At 45.3% G+C, this 22,128-nt stretch overlaps 1 protein-coding gene across 1 annotated transcript in view; it reads right to left on the bottom strand.

The window, feature by feature from the left end:
- The window catches only part of CAVIN2 (caveolae associated protein 2), a 70,890-nt gene extending 52,878 nt beyond the window's left edge, over window positions 1–18,012 (bottom strand). The window contains exon 1 of the mRNA XM_075608346.1: window positions 17,251–18,012. Coding sequence (XP_075464461.1) covers window positions 17,251–17,745 — 495 coding nt within the window. The 5' untranslated portion in view covers window positions 17,746–18,012. The remainder of the gene's footprint in view (window positions 1–17,250) is intronic.
- Between the last annotated feature and the right edge of the window lie 4,116 nt (window positions 18,013–22,128).

Raw genomic sequence — 22,128 nt, 5'->3', positions numbered from 1 at the left:
TTATCCATCGTGAAGGACCATGCGTGAAACCTTTGGGCACGAACAGCCGTGGTTACGCCGAGGCGGGCGAGGATCTCGAACTTCAATTTTGCACAGACGTTAGCTTCGGCTGGCTCTAGATCAAAGTAAGCCTTCTGGGGTTCGCCGCTTAGGAAGGGTGCGATTAGACCAGCCCACTCAGCTTCTGGCCATCCCTCTCTCTGTGCCGTGCGTTCAAACGTGAGAAGATAGGCTTCCACATCATCCGAGGGTCCCATCTTCTGAAGGTAGTGGCTTGCCCTGGTCATTTTCGGAACTGGGGCTGCCTCTGCCTTTGGAAGGTTACTGATAGTCCCCCTCAGGATCTCGAGTTCCTGCTGTAAGCCCTGAGCGAACCGCTTTTGCTCCTCTCTCAGCAGGCGGTTTGTCTCTTGCTGGTTTGCATTAGTCTCTTGCTGGGCTATTAACAGCTGTCGCTGGGTTTCACTCGCCTGTTGCTGGGCTTCATTCGCGTCTTTCTGGACAGCGACATTGCGTACCAGCGCACTCACCACGTCTTCCATCTTGTTTGGAGAGAGAGAAAAAAAAACCTTCTTTTTTTTTTTTTTTTTTTTTTTTAAAGTTCTTTAACCCCCAGACCTTTCAGTGTTCTGCCCGCATTCTCCACCATATGTGACAAACGGCTTACTCCGGGGCTCCGCCGTCTGTCCGGGACTGTTAGAACACGGTCTTTTAGGGTAGGTTAAATGATGAGACGTCACGTACTGTTCCTTTAAACAGGCTATGCCTGGTTTATTCAGTCCCAGGCACTGAGACTGCCACAGTTTAAACAGAAAACAAAGCCAAACAAAAAGCTGCTCGTCTGAGCGATAACTTAAACTTAGATGTCCCTGACTCAGAGTTGGAAGTGGCTTGTCCACTTCCACCAACAAAATAAGTACCTTTGCAGTCTTTAGACAAACTAACAGAATGAATGAAGCGATTTGGGAAAGAGGCTTTCTCACCCCTCTGCAGTTCAGCAGCCTTCCAGGCTCTTGGGCGGGGCCCAGAGGAAACAGGAAACAGGTCTTATATACCTGAACTCTAATCAGCATGACAGGTGACAGAAAACAGGCAGCAGACAAACTGTGGAATGGAGTGCCTGTACCACGAGGCTGCCCTGTTCAGCTTAGACAGGACAGAAACTGTTCAGTATCCTGGGAGCCCTGTATATGGAGTTTATTACCAACCCCTGGTTTCTGTCACAATATATATATTATACATATACACATACACACACACACATACATATATATATATATATATACAGTGGTTGACAAATCACCCAAAAATCTACTCGCCACACAAAAAAATCTACTCGCCACCTAGTACCAAACGTGTGCTGCTTGGGCCAATATTTACTCTCCCGGGGGTTAAATCCACTCGCCCGGGGCGAGCAAATGTATAGGTTTGTCGAACACTGTATATATATATATATATATATATATATATATATATATATATATATATATATATATATATATATACAGCTCAACCCCGTTATAGCGCGATCTGCTATAACGTGGATCCGCGGTTTGAGCACACACTCACTGCACACTGCATACATACATACATTCACAGCACACTGTATACACTCACAGCACACTGCACACACACTGACACACACACACAGCACACTGCATACACTCACAGCACACTGCATACATTCACAGCACACTGCACACACTCACAGCACACAGTACACACTCACAGCACACTGCATACATTCACAGCACACTGCACACACTCACAGCACACTGCACACACTCACAGCATACTGCACATACTCACAGCACACTGCACACACTCACACCACACTGCACACACTCACACCACACTGCACACACTCACAGCACACTGCATACACTCACAACACACTGCATACACTCACAGCACACTGCATACGCTCACAGCACACTGCATACGCTCACAGCACACTGCATACGCTCACAGCACACTGCACACACACACACTCACAGCACACTGCACACACTGACACACACACAATCAAATACATACACACACACACACACACAGACACACTGTCTCTTTAAGGGAGCTTGCTCTCGCAAGACAGAAGCAGAAGCAGGAAGCAGAGACAGGGAGAAGAGTTGCCAGATACCGGGTAAGTGCTGCAAGCTGTTGCCGCTGCCCCACCAGGTCTGGGAACGCTGGGAGAGTTCTCAGCCTTCCCCCTCCGGCGGACGCGGTACCACCACCACCAAAAATAAAATAAAAAACTTTAAAAAAAACCCCAAATAAATAAAAAATACATTTTGGCGTTATAACGGGGTTAAGCTGTGTATATATATATAGTGTTTGACAAATCCGCCCACATGCCCCGGGGACTGGATTTGAGCCCGTGGCGACCTCCTCATGGCCGCCCAAGCAGCGCACGCGGTTCTTTGTAATATTCCCTGCTCGCGCTGAGAAAAAACAGTCCCCCTACCTGATTGGTGACTTGACTTGGCGCGCTCCCAGGATTTTTTGTGGGGGCGTGGCCAGGCTCTATGTGAGCTCCCGCATCACAATTGGCCATTCCTTGAAGAAGTAAGTACTGCCACTGCCTCCCGCAATCCCTCTGATTCCCGAACTCCCTCTGCCTCCCACGGTCCCCATGCCTCTGCCTCCCTGTGACTCCCGCACTCCCTCTACCTCCCACGGTCCCCATGCCTCTGCCTCCCTGTGACTCCAGCACTCCCTCTGCCTCCCACGGTCCTCATGCCTCTGCCTCCCCGTGACTCCTGCACTCCCTCTGCCTCCCGCGGTCTCCATGCCTCTGCCTCCCCGTGACTCCCGCACTCCCTCTGCCTCCCGCGGTCTCCATGCCTCTGCCCCCCATGCCTCCCGCAGTCCCTCTGCCTCCCTATGACTCCTGCAGTCCCCATGACTACCGCAGTCCCCCGTGGTGGGCCCGCCGGAGCGGGAGGTGGTAGCATGGGTGCACCCGCAGGAGTGAGAGGTAGTAGCCCGCCGGAGGGGTGGGGGGTTCCTTCCCTAGGAGTGGGCAATGCGCTTCCCTTGCATCCCGGCACTGCCATGCCTCCAGCGTTCCCCTGCCTGCCATGGGTAAACTGTCTGGGTTGCGGGAGATGGGCGCGCGGGGGGGAAGGGCGGTCGTGGCTGGCGGCACGCGGCTGACCTCCAATTTGTGGTTTCAATCCCTGTATTGTGTGTGTGGGGGAGAGTGGGAGAGTGTGTATGTGGGAGAAAGTGTGTGTGGGAGAGACTGAGTTGATGTGAGTGTGTGTGTGACACAAGAAGTACCCACCAACCGACTTAGTCAGCCACCCACCCAGTCAGCCACCCAGTCAGTCAGCCATTCAGTCAGTCAGCCACCCAGTCAGTCAGTCAGCCACCCAGTCAGTCAGTCTCTCTCACTCTGTCTCTGTCTCTCACTCTGTCTCTCTGGATATCTTACCTATATATCTTAACTGCCCTATACCTACATTGAAATAACCTATACTGCTTTCTTCCAGATCTGACTCTCAAGCTTCACACGGGAGACATCGGAATCCCCCCTAACCCAGAAGACAGGTAGGGAACACCTCCCCTCCAACATATAACATTGCAGGAATGAGGGTACCTGGACATTGAGGGACTGCGGATCAGGTAAGATCCCAGGCGGGATTGCTGCTTTAGAAATTGTGAAGCGGGGGCATCAGGACACTGGTTAAGTGGTTATGGAAACTAGTCATTCACATCTGGCTTTCTTTTTTTTCAAGATCCGACATTTACACACACGTAATTACGTAACAAAGACTAATTGTAGTAAAGTATAAATGTAATACAATAAATAAACTTATGTCAAAAACTAATGTTATTAATTCTTACTAGGAATTTTCAAAAAATGTTTTAAAGAGGGGCGGAGCTATGTGGCAAGTAGATTTTTTGGTTCGGCGAGTAGATTTTTGGGTGATTTGTCGACCACTATTTATATATATATATATATATATATATATATATATATGTAAATATATATATATATATATATATATGTAAATGTAAATACAACTGTATGCTCATCTGCATGTCTTAGGCAGGTCTGCAACCCCGCCTTTCCCCATTATCACCCAGCACACAGCACTTCCACTGCAGCAAGGGATTCTGGGAAATGACATGCAAATGAGCACACAGTGCCACTTTTTGCTTCAAAAACCATTTTTAACATGGTTCCCTATAGGCTTAAGCTTGCTGCATGGTCACAGCTTTGAGCACAGCCAGGGTTAAGGTGCATACCCAGAAAACCACCCACAGACAGCTGTTTCGACCTTAATGGGTCTCATCAGTGTGGGGTTGATTAACTGGGTATGAAAAGAAGCTAAAGGATGGGCCAACCATAATACTGCGTTAAGTTATGGTGAGTAAAAAAAGTGACAAAAACCCCCCACAACAAAGCAAATATGCAAATGTAAATACAACTGTATGTTCATCTGCATGTCTTAGGCAGGTCTGCAACCCCGCCTTTCCCCATTATCACCCAGCACACAGCACTTCCACTGCAGCAAGGGATTCTGGGAAATTACATGCAAATGAGCACACAGTGCCACTTTTTGCTTCAAAAACCATTTTTAACATGGTTCCCTATAGGCTTAAGCTTGCTGCATGGTCACAGCTTTGAGCACAGCCAGGGTTAAGGTGCATACCCAGAAAACCACCCACAGACAGCTGTTTCGACCTTAATGGGTCTCATCAGTGTGGGGTTGATTAACTGGGTATGCAAAGAAGCTAGTATATATACTAGCTGAGAGATCCGGCGTTGCCCGGGATGTGAACCCTGAATAATGATGTGTAAATGTTGTATTATAATGTGTATTGCAACCTTGCAATTGCATGTGAAGGTTATGTAATTTTTTTCCAAAGTGTATTTTGAAGGTAAGAACAGTATAAAAGTCATGTGTCTGAGGCCAATTGTGCAAGTGTATGTTACTTGTTACGGTTGTTACGTGATCAAAATGTTCTTCTTGAAAACACTTGAGGAAAGATGGGTAGGTCCAGGGTGATGTGGGCTCGGGGGAGGGGGGGGTCATGCTCTGTGTGGGTGGGTGTTGCGGCCTCCGGAGGAGATGCGTGCGTTGTCCGGTGCTGATGTGTGAGTATCAGAGGGTGATGTGGGCTCGGGGGAAGGGGGGGGGTCGTGCTCTGTGTGGGTGGGTGTTGCGGCCTCCGGAGGAGATGCGTGCGTTGTCCGGTGCTGATGTGTGAGTATCAGAGGGTGATGTGGACTCGGGGGGGGGGGGTCGTGCTCTGTGAGGGTGTTGCGGCCTCCGGAGGAGATGCGTGCGTTGTCCGTTGCTTATGTGCGAGTATCAGAGGGTGATGTGGGCTTGGGGGGGGGGGGTCGTGCTCTGTGTGGGTGGGTGTTGCGGCCTCCGGAGGAGATGCGTGCGTTGTCCGGTGGCGATGTGGTTCTGTGGCGGTGAAAGTGAGTAGCTAGCAGAGTGTGTGTTTGTTTGCTGAGGGTGTGTCGTGTTGTGGCGGTGAAGGTGCGGTCCGGCGTGGTTGTGTTGAGGTGAAGGGGAGGGGTGTTGGCAGGGTAGGCCGGAGTGTGTGCGGGTCGTAGAGGGGCTGCGGTACCGGGAGAGGTGTGGCGTGTGGTCGTGGTCTGCATTGGTGGGGGTGGGGGCGAGGGGGGGGTTGTTAAGAGGCGGTGGCCGTCGGTGTGCGCTCCGTGAGCGTGCGGTGTGTGGAGGTGATCGTGCGCTGTTGTGTGAGGGTGGGGAATGTTGCAGTGGTGAAAACAATATTTATATAGCTAAGAGTGTGTACCTGATTCCGCAGTTCTTTTCGTGGTAGCAGGCGGTGAGGGTTTTGTGGGTTGAGAGCTGTGAAGCGTCGTCCCAGAGCAGTGAGGGTTACGTGCTGTGAAGCATTCCCAAATCTCCCAGAGCAGTGAGGGTTAGGTGCTGTGAAGCGTTCCCAAAGCTCAGTGAGGGGTGGGAGAGTGTGGCAGTGGTGTCAGTGTGTTGGCCGCAGGCCAATGAGAGGTGGGCGGGCCAAGGGAGCCATCTCATTGGCCTGAGGCGGAGTGACGGGCCTCAGGTCCAATGCGATTGCCCCTAGGGACAGAGGACAAACAGACAGACAGGCATACGACGGTTTGAGAAATATAAAGATATATATGTGTATATATATATATATATATATATATATAATAAGAGAAAGCAGTCACTGGCACTCCTGTATAGGCAAATAATCGTCTGGTGCTAGGGCCATAAATCAAATAGAGCATACTTTACCAACAGCAAGGATGGCAAAAAAGGCAACAGCACTCAGAGATGTAAGCACAAAAAGTGTATTCAGAAATAAATAACAGGTCCAACGTTTCGATCCACATAACGGGATCTTCCTCAGGGAGTTGTGCAAAGAACCACACACAGTGAGAACGCTATATAACATATCCCAAGTGCCTGACACACCCACCAATCAGTCAATTAATTAAAAATCGTGCGAAAATGCAGGTGAGTAGCGACATCAATGCATATACACAACAACTGAGTCAGAGTCCAATCAGCTGAGTCAGAGACCAAGCAGTGCGCTGTGGCACGTCCCTGTTGTCTAAGAGTGTAAGCGTCATGGTTGCCTAGGAGACTGGCTGGCGCATGCGCAGCTCCGACTATGCCGTAATCCGAAACGGGCCAAACGGGCAGAGTCTTAAGCCAGTGGAGAGTAAGTCAGGCACAATATTCCTGGTGCATAGAGGGAGGAGGTCCCCTGTTCGTGCGTCCCGCTAAGCGGGTTGGATCCACTGCACGCTCCCGATCGGGGATAAGATCTGTGGTTGCATGCGGCTGTTGTAGAGAGTCCTGTCACGTGACCCCAGCAAGGAGAGCGGAGCATCTGCGGAGCCATGGCAACCCCACACAAATACTGTCAGTGAGCAGATCAGCTAAGCACAATGAAAACATAATGTACTCAGCAGACACTGGAGATAGTGAAGCACATTATAGGACCCCAATTAAGTGATCCATTGCGGGTGATGTGTAAGCTGAATAAAGACATATGGGTCAATGAGTAAAATGTCATGGTCTCAGTAAAATTATGTCTGCACATAGCTAAATGGATGGAACAACCTGTATAAGGGCACAAAAATGCCAAACAACCAAATAGTGAGGGAAAGTGAAGTGGGAGACAAATGGGTATGGGAAATAGGTTAGAAGAATCCGAACAGATAGTCAAAAAGATATGTTAACACTGGCCACGTCATAATATGAACAAGAACATGGCATATCACATTAACACCTACTGACATATAGATAACATCAACAGCCCACTAAGAGCCAGCAAACAGATATCACAACAGGTCAAAAAGTCTAAATGGGCAGAAGCCCAATTAAAGGAAGCAGCCCAGGTTCAAGTCTTGATTCAGGCCCCTGCATTTTATGGTGTTCAATTTGTGGATCATTTTTGCCTCTAAATAAAGCAATAGTTTGTGTCTGTTGGCGCCCCACATTGGGGCGACTTCTTCAGGGTCTATATGTGAATCTATATACATAGGAAAAAAATCCCAATCGCGCAAACTGTTTCAAGGTAATGTAGGGGTTAAACGCCAATCCTTGCTGCTGTTGCCACAGAGGGGGCTCTGCTCCCCCTCCAGATGTCCTTCCCAGGCTCTTCAACAAACAGCAAAAAGGCACAGCGCACCAGATGCAATGGCAAGTAAGTGTATTAGAGAACACACAAACATACATAACTAACTCACGTGTAAGTTTTTAAAAGAAGACTTCTCACAACACCGAGTGAGAGCTGTATCGACTGACGATCGCAATGTCTCTGGAACTCAGAGCCGTGAGCTCCGATTGGTGGACAGCTCTCAGCACCGGATGTGGGGAGATGCATTACAGGCGCCCGGAAGACCAGACACCTGGGATTTTTCCATCCCTGAGTTACATGGTGCATAAATTATAATGAGCTGTATCACAGTCTGCATCTCCCTGCACCACTCTTTCCCTTTTATTTGCCCAAAAAATTAGCCACAAGATTAATTATGTATCCTGCTTGGTATGCACACACATTTCATTGGACAGAATGAAAAGGAATACTTAAGTAATAATCCCTGAAGAACAGGCCATTACTGGTCAATAATGCCCTGGCTGGAAGAGTTGAAGGCCCGAGGCGAAGCCGAGGGGCTTTAACCCAGCCAGGGCATTATTGTCCAGTATTGCCCTGTTCTGAGGGGATTATTACTATTATAGGCTAAATATAGGCTTTTTTTCATAAATAATAGACACTTTTGTATAGTTATATAGATTTTTTTATTAAAATAAAATGGTAAATACATTAAAGCCCCTCTATATACGAGAGAGAGAGAGACTTTTAAATAAATACACCCCACCTCCCCCCTGCACCCAAACACATACAGTATAGTAATGGGCAAAATTACTATTATCCACATATGGATAATAATGCGAGAGAGAGAGAGAGAAACTGCAGCTACAAAAAAACTGCAGGCAGCCACTTACTTTGCAGCTACACAAACACTCTCTCGCTCCTCAACTCAAAATGAAGCTGTGTTCACGGAGGGAGGGGGAGGAGTCACTGCCTGCTGCTGCTATCTGGCCAATCCCCTGCCCTGTCTGAGAGCTGTTCCTGCCTCCTGACAAATCCCCTGCCCTGTCCCAGAGCTGTTCTGACAAAAGGAAAAAGCTGATTGGCGGGAAATAAACATTGCAAGCTGCAAAAATTCCAGGCATTACTGAATAATGCCCGGAATTTTAACCAAATCAGAGAGCAAGGATTTCAATAATGCCTGGAATTTTACAGTTTTAGCCTATAATTAAGTAATAATCCCCAAAGAACAGGACATTACTGGCCAATAATGCCCTGGCTGGAAGAGCTGAAGGCCCGAGGCGAAGCCGAGGGACTTTAACCCAGCCAGGGCATTATTGGCCAGTAATGAATGCCCTGTTCTGAGGGGATTATTTCTATTATAGGCTAAATGTAGACTTTTTTCATAAATAATAGACACTTTTGTATAGTTATATAGATTTTTTTAATTAAAATAAAATGGTAAATACATGAATCCACCTCTATATACTCTTACACTGCAGATATCTATATCCACACACTGCCGCCCCCTCTGTGTACACACACATACACACAACACACACACACAACACAGCAGCTCAACACACAACACAACAGATCTACACACACACAAACTGCTGCTACACACAAAACACACACACAACACAGCACCTCTACACACAGCAACTCTACACACACAAGCACACATACATACACACACTGGAGCTCTACACACACAACATAGCACCTCTACACTCACAACACAGTACCTCTACACACACAACACAGCACCTCTACACTCACAACACAGCACCTCTACACAGACAACACAGCACCTCTACACACACAACACAGCACCTCTACACACACACAACACAGCACCTCTACACACAACACAGAACCTTTACACACAACACCTCTACATACACATACAACACAACAGCACACACACACAGCTGCTGTTACACTCAAACACTACTGCTGCTGCTGACACACACACACACACACACACACACACACACACACACACACTAACTAACTACAGCCAGAAACAAACTGCAGACAGACTCTCACTTGCTTTGCAGATTCTCTCTCTCCCCCACCCCACCAATTCAACTGAATCTGCTCAGTTCATGGAGCAAGGGGGGAGGAGTCAACCCGTGGCTGATACTTCTTAACCAATCCCCTGTCCTGTCTTATAGCTGTTCCTACTTTTAGACCAATCCCCTGCCCTGTCTCAGCTGTTCTGAAAGCTGATTGGCTGGAAATAATCACATTGAAATCAACACTTTGCAAGCGGCTAAAATGTTTTGGGGTCCTAGAGTGTCAGCTCTTGGGCCTGACTGTTGTATATGTACTGCCATGCATTGTATGTAAAATATGCGACAATAAAGAGATGATGTATCTTTTGCCTTTCCAGGAGTGCTAACCAGGGGACATTCTCAGGCTATGAGGTTCAGGGTGGACTTTGCGGTAAAAGTGTTGTCGGATTGTGTCTAGATAGCCGGTGACCAGAGTTGCTGGCCACCCCAAAAATGTATCCGGGAGCCGAATCAGATTCCTGGGTACATGTAGACACAGACTTCCAGACAAAGTCCTCCCTGGAAAGCAGTTACGCGGCTCACAGCCAGGATGCCCTGCTCCAGCACAGACCAGAAATGTAAAAGGGGGCAAAGGGATACACGTATCCCGGATATAGTCAGGGGTCCCTGGTTTAGGTGCAGTCCCCAGCAGTATATGCCCCAAATACCCGGACCCGGTATAGGGGTTCGGAGTGTCTCCAACCATCCATGAGGTTGCGAGAGTGAAATTATTTCTAAGTCCAGCTTCGGTACAATAGAAGCAACTACGAAACGTAACCTAAGTGTTATTTGAAGCAACTTTTAGCAACTACTACAGTGGATCCTAGGGGACGAGGGACTTGGAAGAATTGTGTGAGAATTTTATTAAAATGGTGTATAAAAGGTATATATGTTTTATGCACTGTATATGAGCTGGGGAATTTCCAAGTCCCTGGTTCCGAGAGACCAGATGGCCACCAAGCTTGGTGCCACGGAGTCTACTCGGGTCCCTGACTTGAAAGTCTCAGAGATGCCAAGGTGTTAGGGTGGGCGGAGTACTGGAGTTATGCTCGAGTACCCACATCCTGACATGAATAAGGGCTATCCGGCGACCATTTATCCGGCCCCAGATTCTGAGGAGCCTGGCCAAGCGGGGGGTTCAATATGCTAAGTGGCAGAGGTGCCAGGTTGGGGCATGCCCCTTTGCAGAATTGAAATTCGTGCTCGCACAGCTTCAGGGCACCGGCAAATCGCCGATAGGCTGGTGGAAATATTTGCACGTTTTGGATTGGTTCAGGTATTCTGTGAATGGGACTGAAATCCAATAAGAAACCTAGCAGCCAATCAGCTCAGGAGATTCTAAGCGCAAAGACAGCAGCAGCAAATTTGAACCGACCAAAAGATGCTCTGGGAGAAATAGACGCGAGCCGGCTTCAGAAATTCCCACTTTTCGGGGCCAAGTTCTCAGAATACTTAGTAGCGGTCGTGGCTGGAACTGCATGCCGAAAAGAATACCAGGACGTTTGGTACTCGCTCCGGGTCAAGGGATTTCAGCACCTCCAGAGTGGAAAGAGTGGTGGCGTCAGGAACTGCATGCCGATTTCGGTTCCAGGACTTTTCGGGCCTAGTCCCAGTCATCTAAAAGACTTTGTTTTCTGTGCTATTACCACTAGGAAGGTTCGTTTTGTAACCCATACCCCCAGTAAGTGTGTTTCCTCTTGTTTATTGTAATTCACTGTATGTACGTCTGTTTCTATGGAATAAATGACAATTTGTTTTACTTCTTGGTTTTGCTCAGTGATATGATCCCGGTATAAAGGTGTAAATTCCTGGTCTCCCGTGACAATTAGCATGATCTGAAGTACAGGGAAATGGAAGAAGAATCCTCCTCTTCTGTTTACGGGTTAAGGGCCACCGCTTTCAAGAGTGATCAGGTGACCACGCTATGCCAGAGGGCCCCATAAGGCCTGGACGGCTGATGCTAGAAGTTTGGCCCGCCCAAAAGTTGGGCCCAACTTCAATGTTGGGCCTCTGAACGCCAATGGGTCCCAACTCTCCTCAGCTGTGGGGCACTCTAACCAACCCCCTTAAAGGAGGGGGCCGGGGGGGGAAATACATAGGCGGAGTGTGTGGGGGGAGTAATACATGTGAGGGGAGGGAGAAATACGGGTGGGGTGGGTAGTAAGTGGGGGGGGAAATTTACATGGGGGGAGAGGGGAGTAATATATCGGTAGATTAAACTCGGTTTCTCATCTAGGGTCCTGTGTGACCTAAGGGTGTATCACATGAACTTGAAGGGATCCGTATGGAAAACAACTTAGAAAAACCCTATTCATATAGTGAGAAGTGGGGGTAGGGCAGGTAACAATGCATTCACCTCTTGTCAAGTTAATGGTGATAGTGATAAGGTGGTAATTGTATTATTGACGATAGCTTGTGCATTATTTTTAAAATTACAAAAAAAGTAATTTACATTTGCTGAACATTCTAAGTGTAATGTTAATTTAAATTTCAAATTCTGTTTTTAAATTTTTTTTAAATTTGTTTCCAACCAGTTTCATAGAATTTTCCATGAGTAATAAACTTATATGTTGTATATCATGCATATTTTTTGTGACTAAAGGAATAGCTTAGTGCAAGAACACTGCCTTTGAAGTGGGTGAACCTAGTAGTTTTGAATTGCAGGGTCAGCTCTCCTTGTTATCTCAAGCACCAAAATTAGATTGCAAGCTCTTTAAGTCACCGGCTTATTAACCCAGATGTATGAAGCCTGCACACATTTCATGTACAGCCCTGTATAAGGAAAACAAATAATATTATTATATAGAGGATCCATGTGGGTTAAAATAATTACTTAGATCCTAAACGCTTTGTCTCCCTTTGTCGTGCCTGTTGCCCTTATCATTGTTCGTAATTTATTTACCTTGTATTGTATTTTTTTTTTTAAACGCTGTGTACATTGCTGTTGTAATATACAGTAAATAAAATTATACATACAAATACAACTATGGGGCTGGTGGTAATGTTACGGGTGTGGTCTGGCAAACGACACTAAATTATCCCACTTCTTACAAACAGCAAGCTGGCCTGTGGGAAAACACAGCACTACCATGAAAGGCAGTGCGAAGCCCCAGTTACCAGCTATCTACTGTATCAATACACTAAAAGCTCAGTTTGTGCTTGGCCAGGCCTGCAATGGGCCTGTACTCATACAAAGGAATGTAAAGTATTTAGAGTTGGGAATTCTACACCACATACAGAAATGTAACACAAGACTAAGTTTTCCCTAACCCCTGACACGTGAAAAAAGATGCATCCCACAATCACTTGTCATAAGCTAAGAGTTTATACAATCATTAAGCAGGAAGAGTTTTAACAGCATCTGTTAACCCCTTTGCTGTCAGAGGAGCCTGCAACGCATTAAGCATACAGTAGGAGATTATATCCCATTTTCTGCCATGAGGCACCTCCCGCCTGGAAGACAATTTCCAGCCTATTCAAGTCAATGGGCTGCAAGTTGTCTTACATTCTATGACAAAAGACTGCCTAGTACTGTAAATATGGGCCTTATTTTTTATCTTTGTGCCCAGTTTCATAACAGCAGCTGTTGGATATGAATTATGCTCTTTTTAGAAAAAACACAAGTTATAAAAGTAGTCCTAATATACAGCTTCCTGTTTTTTCAATATCCCATGAAAAATAATATAATACTATAGGTATACTAGTTGGCATTGTTATTTATTTATTTTTTCATATATACAGTAGCACAATATTATACACATTTCTCTACAAAGAATGATAGAGACACAGCCCCTGAGTTGAAAAATTTACAATCTAAATTTGACACCTTATGAAGTAAGGAAATTAAAGGATTTGCCCAAACTCATGGGGAGTTGCTAGTGGAATAATTCCTCACTTTACAACGGAGTAAATAACAGCCATTTTTACTACTCATATACAGAAGATAACAGACATTTTTACTAGCCACATACAGAAAAATACATACGTATGTATTGCCACAGATTTATATTTTTAGGGTCAGTCGATGTAGACAATAAATAGTAGGTTTGTTCAAAGGCTAACAACACAAACAGTTTTAATAAGGAACAACACACAGAACCCCAACAAGCTTTTTTTGGGAACCCCTGGGCCCCCACAAAAGATATATGTATATAAGTGTCAAAAAGGAGAGCTATTGAGCGTGGCATATGTATACAACAAGCAACAGAGAAGCTCAATGCTACATCCAATATGACAAAAATACACAGTCAAATACTTATATATTCTCTTGTAAAAGGGTAATTTAGTAACTCAATAAGGAGTACTATGGATTACATATTTAATGCATTGTATTATGTCTATTGGAAATGTATAGTAAATGTGTGAATATTCATCAATTTTGAGTGATGAAGAAAAATTAAAAACATCTCATGAAAGTCATACTTACTGTACAACCATGAAAGGCTTGTTTTTAAAGGCTGTACATATAACATTTCATTTGTGACCCCCTATTCTAAATAATTTATTTAAAGAACAAAATATGAAAAATGAACTTCTGAAGCCAACATTCTTTGGGCCTTGCAGTGGAAAAGGTGTATAATTGTATGAAATATATCTGCCAAACCCATATGTAATACATTAATCTGACCCAGATCTTGTTGTACAATGGCTAATAGCTCTTCAAGTGTTAAAAGGATACTGCTCTGTTTTGGGTTATATGCAACATTATAACACTATTATACGCCAAATTGAGTTATTTCTTCAGGTTTGCAAGTAGGCTAGGTGACTACGCGCTCGCATCTGTGCGTGTGACGTCACCCGCTTTTTAGCCCAAGCGATTTATAGCCAGAGTAGACGCGAGGTGGAGGTGTGTCAGAGGGTGTGGCTGTGACATCACGGAGCTGCTTCGCCTTCATTGGGCGAACCGCTCACATGACCTGGCCGTTGCGCCGTGGAATCAAATTTAACTGATTCCTCGCGCACTGCGCGCCCCCTCATGCTGTCGCATGCGCTGTCCATGGCATCGGTCATTGCCTTAAGTGCAAACTGGGGGCGTGAGACTTTTTTGGGGGGGGGAGCGCCGATCACTTACCCGGAATCTGTGTCCACTCGTCTCCATGACATTTGACACTGCGGGGCCATATGACGTGACGTTGCCATGGAGACGCAGTGTAAAATGTGGGTCACGTCACATGACCCCGAGGCGTCATTTGAGGCCGCGAGCAGGCAAGGGGTTACAGCGCAGGAAGTTTGCGCACCTCTGCCATAAGGCATTGTGATCGTGCCGCGCGCAGTCTCAGAGAACATGGCCGCAGGCTAAGGCCTATACAAAATCAGTAATCAGTATTTTTTTTTTTAAATATGTATTTTCATTTTACCATAATACTATTAAAAAAAACACAATTTTGCTGTTGAAATCATGCATCCTTATAAAGTGATATTGACCTTTCTGCTTTACATTGTAACACTCCAAATATAACTTGCTCAACCTTTTTGGGGGGAGTTTCTAAAAATCAGAAGTAATAGGTTTTACTGACTACTGATTAAGCAAGTCTTGATTCTTTGAAATTGTTAAGAAAGACAGAAACAGCCCAAATCACTGCATGTCTGGAATGACTGCAGCATCAAGAAATCAATCAGTATTGCTCCATAGCTACTGTAATTATTAAACACAACTTAGGAAACAAGCAAATGTTAGGCAAGGCATTGCATATTTATGGGATTTCTAGTGATTAAGTGTGTGTGTGTGTGTGTGTGTGTGTGTGTGTGTGTGTGTGTGTGTGTGTGTGTGTGTGTGTGTGTGTGTGATGTGCTCTTAAAAAAAACAGCAGAAGGTTCTGCTGCATACAGTAATATAAAGAAAGTCCATAAAAACAGGCATTCGCCCCTTGTGAAGAATTTATTGTGGGATCAACATTTCGGCCCACACTAACAGACCCCCAGAGGGGGCCGAAAAGTTGATCTTTAAATAAATCCTTTGCAAGCGGTGCGTGCATGTTTATATGGACACACACACACATATATATATATATACACACACACATATATACACACACACACACACACACACACACACACACACACACACACACAGACACACACACACACACACACACACATATATACAGAGGCAGAACTAGGGTGTGGCAAATTCCGCGGGCACAGCCTGATAGGGGATGCCCCGGGTCCAAAACTACCTAGTTCCGCCTTGGCACATATATATATATGATATATAGTAGTTAAATACAAAATCTATTTGTACATATCTATGTTATATAATGTCCGGCGCCTCTCCACCGCCAGGACGGACCCTCCTGCTTCACAGGTAGGGCCAGGGATGGAGAAGGCAGAGGGGTTAAGTGAGAGAGGGGTTGAGTGAGAGACGGTGAGAGCACCTATCATAGTTATCATTAATACTGTAAATGGGAATTACCCCCTCAAGTCAAAGAATGAATAGTTCCCTTTTGTACCTTCTGTCAGCTCCTTTCAATACCAAGTGATTTACAGTTATAATTTGGCGCAGTCATGTAGCCACCTCCGGACTAGAATCCAGACAGCACAATAAAAGTGCTATTGTATGCCTGGCAGCCACCAAAAAGGAGGAGACATATAAGATTAGTGCAAATACAATTTATAATATAAATTCACAGCTTGGAGCAGAGCTAGTTGTTGAACTATCCTGAGATGGTTCAAAGTCCATAGTCATTCTCAGTATTGTTTTTTTTTTATCATTAGGCTCATTTTACAAAAGATGCTTAACATTTAACACATTGATTATGTTATTAATTAATAATTGTTATGAAGAAAATATTATTAAATGAATGAGACAAATGAGGGTCACACCCTTACAGAGGGTTACTGAGAGTAGTAAATGGAGCTGTAACCACTGCACTGCACCCTCTGGTAAACCTTTTATGGTCCATAGGGGTTCATTATTTTAACATTTTGAGGCAAACAGTTCAAAATCGATGGAGAATATGAAATTCAACTCAATATCACCACACCTCCCTCTTGAATTTGTTGTGGCATTAAAAAGTTAACCCTAGATGTAGTAAAGCTACATTTATATCATCCATCATATTACTTTCCCCTTTGAACTTTTGTGGTGACAAACGGGCGTATGGGTGAAAAATATGAAATCCAACTCTTACTATGATATTCTCTCTCCCCTTTTGAGTTTTTATTTTTTGTAGCAAGTTTACTATAAACATGATGAAATCCATCTTTAACCACTGCTCTTCATCACTTGAACTTTTGATTACCTATCCATCTCAAGAAGTGGTATGGATACCAATCTCACCATCTCAGAATGCAATAATAAGGTGTGGTGTGAGGGTGCTATCTTGCATATCTCAAGGTACAATAAGGAGCGGTGGGGCAATGTACAATTTACCCAAATATGCAGTGTTGAGATAGACTAGACTAGAGGACCATCTTATCTATATATTGCAATAAGAAATGGTGGGACACAATGTCATCTTACTCAGATGCGAAGTGTTGGGATAGAGGACAATCTTACTCATCTCAAAGGGCAATAAGGACAAGTGGAGCACAGTAACATGTTACCCAAATAACAAGCGCGGGGTGCCCATCTGAAGATACAATAGAAGTGGTTGGGGGCGGGGGGGGGGGGTTACTAACTGACCTGGAAGATGAGGACTTTGAAGTTGTTCCTTCTCAGGAGCTGGGTGTGGTTGTTCTCCAATTTCTTCACCTGGATCGTCTGCTTGTCCATGCGATCCTTGACATCCCTCATGTTAGCACTGACCTTGCGGGACTTCTCCAGCAGTTTGCTAACAGTGTTGCTGGTAGAGGTGTGGTTCTTGGACATCTTTGTTATATCAGTCTGGATCCCCTTGACCGAATTTTCAATGTCGATTTGCCTCTTTTCCATCTTGTGTTGGTTCTCCTGCACCGAATCCAGCATGTTCACCAGTTTATCAAGCAGGGTGAGAACTGTGATGGCGTTGACCTGATTGCTGTCTTTAATGGAGTCCACCACAAGCTGTTGTGGTGTAGGGCTAGAGCTTGGAGACTCTGCAGGGCTGTGGCTGGGGACCACCAACTCCTGACTTTCATGATCATAGCTCTGCTGAAACTCCCCACTGCTCTTCTCTACTTGAAGTGCATCTTCTTCCATGTTTTCAGCCGTGATCAGGACAGATATTCCAACGCCTAAACTTTCCTTACCACTTTTCTAAAGGTTCCTTGCAGAATAATTTACTAAACTGCTTTGAAAGTGTAATCCTTCCCTACAGTTTATTCACATTTGATCACCGCCTACTTAGATACAGTAGGACAGTATGAGACACACCAGTATGCAGAAAAACACTGCCAGCAATTACATTCCAGCTTCTCTTTTAAGCCTCCACTCCACCCAGTGGGAGGTGAAAGTTGAAATATCCACACTGCAGCCCCTAACTTTCAGATCAGGAATGTATTACAGTGCAAGCCATGCCCCTCTCCCCCTCCCCTCCTCCCCCCTTTTCTCTTGCCACTCCTAGATGTGCAGGTTTCAATATTTTTTTAACATGCGATAGTTCAAAAATGACTTCATTCAGGCATAGAAAAACACCCCATATTGGACAGAAGCCATCCTGTCTTCTATTGGCTGCAGGGGATAAACTTTTGGCTGGCTGCTATGATACACTGGGAACACTGAGTATGTTTTTTTCCGGGATGAAGTTATTTTCAGAGGAAAGTATTGTTTGCATTTGCCAAGGGAATAAGTCAAGTTTTTTTTTCTTTTCTTTTTTCACATTTGCAATTCTTTTACTTTAATATAGTTTAGAGATCTCATGTAAATTCAATGTTTGGTTTAATATACATGTTCTCCAAAACATTTAACACTTTGTGATCTTCCCCCCACCTTAAAAAAATAACACACTGTACCATACAAAATATTGTGCATGGCTGTACATTTTGGATAGAACATTCGCTAATTAGAAAATGTATACTACAGTATATGTTTTCTTTAAAAAAGGAGCACTTTTTAAAACGCACACACCATTAAACATGTAGTTGCCTTTCTTACCTTTTTCCTTTCTCTATTTATATAAATAGTGTCAATTACATACTTACTAAAATAAGTAACTAAATCGCACACACAAAAAACAGACCCACAAAACATTGGGGGTAATTTTGGGGGAACAAGATACTAATATAAAAAACTGGAATTTGAGAAAAGATTAGTCTGTTAGCTGCAGTCCTTGACTTTCAGATTACTCCATTTTCCTGTTTTCTTCAGTCATTCTACCCAAGTCCCAATAAAACACCAACAATAGTTTGGATGTAAAATGGCTACAGCATTTATTAACATCACACAAAGTTGCCAGCAAACATTTCCAAAACTGAACCGTTTAAACATACCGTTTACCCGAAACATCATGCCAGCCATTAACCACTAGGGCCAATCGGCACATTTCTCCGTAATTTCCAAAGGTTAGTGCAAGCCCTGCTGCAAGGCTATCAGCATTGCTACTACATTAACCATACCCTTTTGGGGAGCCAAACCTGCTAAAATTCCACCAACTTCCACTGGCAACATCCCTCATGCTGTGACATTAATTAGAGCAGAAACATCATTAACACAAACCACAAAATAAAAGGAGGGAGTGAACCTGTTCAGATTGTTGTAAAATGTCTGACCCTATAGCCTGATACCAGCCTTGCTAATCTCACCCCCAAACCTTTCCTCAATCCCTGGGCACCTCCTGCAATATTTACACTTTTACCCCCTTAAACCAGTGTTACCCCACTTTTTTTGTTTAAGGAACCCCAAGTGAAATTCTGAGGAATCCCCAACCATCTCTAATCTCTGTATGACTGTATGATCAGATGCATTGTAAAGTCTTCTGTATTTGATACAATATTCCAATGACCAGAAAATTGCAGGGAACCCTTTAGGGATGCCCAGGGAACCAGAGGGTTCCTAGGAACCCTGTTTGAATATACTGCCTTACACTATACTGGCAGGGTTCGTCACTACAGTCATGGGCCCTATTCCTAAGGCTGCGCTTATAGTGCCTGGCGACAGCGATGCAAAGTTGTTCCGAAACAAATACGTTGACTCCTTCATAGTAAGCGAGACGGAGAGACCAACATTTTTGAAGCCGGGTAAATTTAATTTTTTAGAGACAGTCGCCACATGTGACTGTCTCTCAGGCCGAGGCCCCGCTGCACGAGCCCGCACGGCCGCCCTGCTTCCCGGCGGCGCGTGCAAGTCACTGCACCGCGATCTGTGGTCTGCAGTTCACATTTTCCGGAGCGGGGGGGCATGGTCAAAATGGGTCAGGGGGGGCGCGGCCATTGAACCCGGGGAGGGGTGGAGGAGGTTAAGGGTGAAGATGCAGAGGTTGTGGGTCCGCAGGAGGGGGGGTTGTGGGTCCGGGAGGCTGTGGGTACGGGAGGAGAGGGATAGATTGCACACACTGGCACACTTCCCTCCCGTAAGCCGCCTCCCTCCCGTAGCTCCCCTCCTTCCCTCCTTATTGGCTGACTCGTGCACCACGTGACGCGTCTGCGCTTCTGATCACCAAAAGCTTGCAGCACCAGCCGACTGATGCATCACAGCACGCAGTCAGCCACGTCGGAAGGAGCCAGCGGGGACCTCCAGTCTGGAGGAAAGGGGCTTTTGAGCCACGCGCGCCGCCGACTACAGCGGGTCCTTAGCCTAAACCAATCAGATTGCGCTGCCAGCCCCCTTCGTGACGTCACTGCCTTGTCGCCAGCGACGTCGCTAAAAAACAAATTACAACTTTTGCTAATGGCGGTAACATCATCGGTCGCGTCACCGTGCCAGCACTACAAGCACGGCCTTAGCGTCCATGGCCCAGCTACAGTACTAAAGTAGCTCTGCAAATTTTGGTTGTTTTAGCTTTATTTTCTCTAGAAGCTGGAGCTATTAGAAATATATAGAGAGATACTTATCTTTATTCCAAGCACCATATTCACTTTTTAAATGGATTACAAATGTACCCCCAAAACATACTATAACCAGTTTAATCACTCAGCTGCTAGTAAGGCTAGAGATGAATGGATGAGTGTTACTGGGCCTATTGGTAGCCAGTGAGTTTTATGCCAGAGTGCAGTGTACTCTGACTGTCTTGAGGGATTTGAAAAATGTGTTAGTTACGGTAGACCAGGTCTTACCAACAAATTAATACCGGGATTCTGGACTGACACAACTATTAAGACAACACACAATACTTTGCAATTTCAGTCAATAAACACTTACTGGGATGGGGAAACGAAATAAAATGTCCACAGAACAAAAAAAAGTCTTTGGGCACCCCTGCAAGTGGGTGCGCGATGTGAGCTGTGCGACAGTCCTTGGCTAAGGGCACAACTTGCCAGCCCTATATCTCCGCCAAAAGGAAAGATTTCGTAATGTCCTTACAAGATTCGTTCGGGAATCCTTAGCTCAAACGAATTCTGGAATAGGGGCACGATCCTTGGTTACGATGTTGTTAACCCCTCACACTCTGGAACCGCTGACGCTAACACTTGGACGTTTCTTGGTAAAGCTGAGATGAATCTGACTAGGAGGGGGCTGCAGGCATTCTTATAGGGTTAAGGGTCCTATTCCTAACATGCACACCCAATCCTCTCGCGGGAACAACTTTTCCCACCTATCCCAGACTTGCCAGGTGTTCATAGAACGGGCAGAAGTTGCTTCCCGGTCTGCTATGAGCATGCGTTAACCTCACACCTGAGCTACTTAGCATACCGGGCCCAACCTCTTACCTGGCGACAGTAAGTCTGGGGTTTGGCTACCAAGTGTGAAGCGCCCATACTTCACTCTGGTATCTGGTACTTACAAATTTCCCGGCCACCCTAACCCTTCGGGTCTCTGAGGCTTTTCAACTCCGGACTTCTCTAGACACTGGGGCACCAACTCAGCAGGGTGCCCTTTGAAGTACGGAGATGAAAAATCCCTCAGCTCATTCATCCATAACATATGGATATGTTAATGGATTCATTGCTGGACAGGCAGGAAAGGGTTCTTGCATTTGCATTGAAAACACCATTGAAATACAGTTTATTTATAAATGTATGTTCTGCATATGCAACAATTATAAAACTCATATGTATCTTCATGGTTTCTTTTTACCTAGCTGCACTCCGAAAATTAGAGTGCTAACTCTTTCCTAGCGCAAGTTATCCACTTAATTGAAAAGGCTCTGTGATGTGGGTTGTGGTTTGACCTATAATCGATCTGGGTTACAAGCCGGCATTCAATGTATCCATCCTGGCTTTTGATCGGTAACCGCAGATGTGCGCCACCAATTCAGCTTAAGTGGATAACGAGACGGCAGGATACCATGTATCAAGAAGGCACTTCAGCTAAACCGCAGACCACTTATTCAATTGACTTTGCGGTTTCAACGTCTGTTGTCTGGAAACTGATACCTATCTTTAATACAGCTACTTACTCGCAGGCACACTTCTTTAATTTAGCGCTTGGCACAGCGCTAGAAGCTCCCTCTTGTGTCGCAAATATAGTTAGCACATTTCTCATTCA

This window comes from Ascaphus truei, chromosome 7 (assembly GCF_040206685.1).
Source record: "Ascaphus truei isolate aAscTru1 chromosome 7, aAscTru1.hap1, whole genome shotgun sequence".
Lineage (NCBI taxonomy): Eukaryota > Metazoa > Chordata > Amphibia > Anura > Ascaphidae > Ascaphus > Ascaphus truei.
Note: the sequence above shows the minus strand (reverse complement) of the source record. Positions and strands in the feature narration are given on the sequence as shown.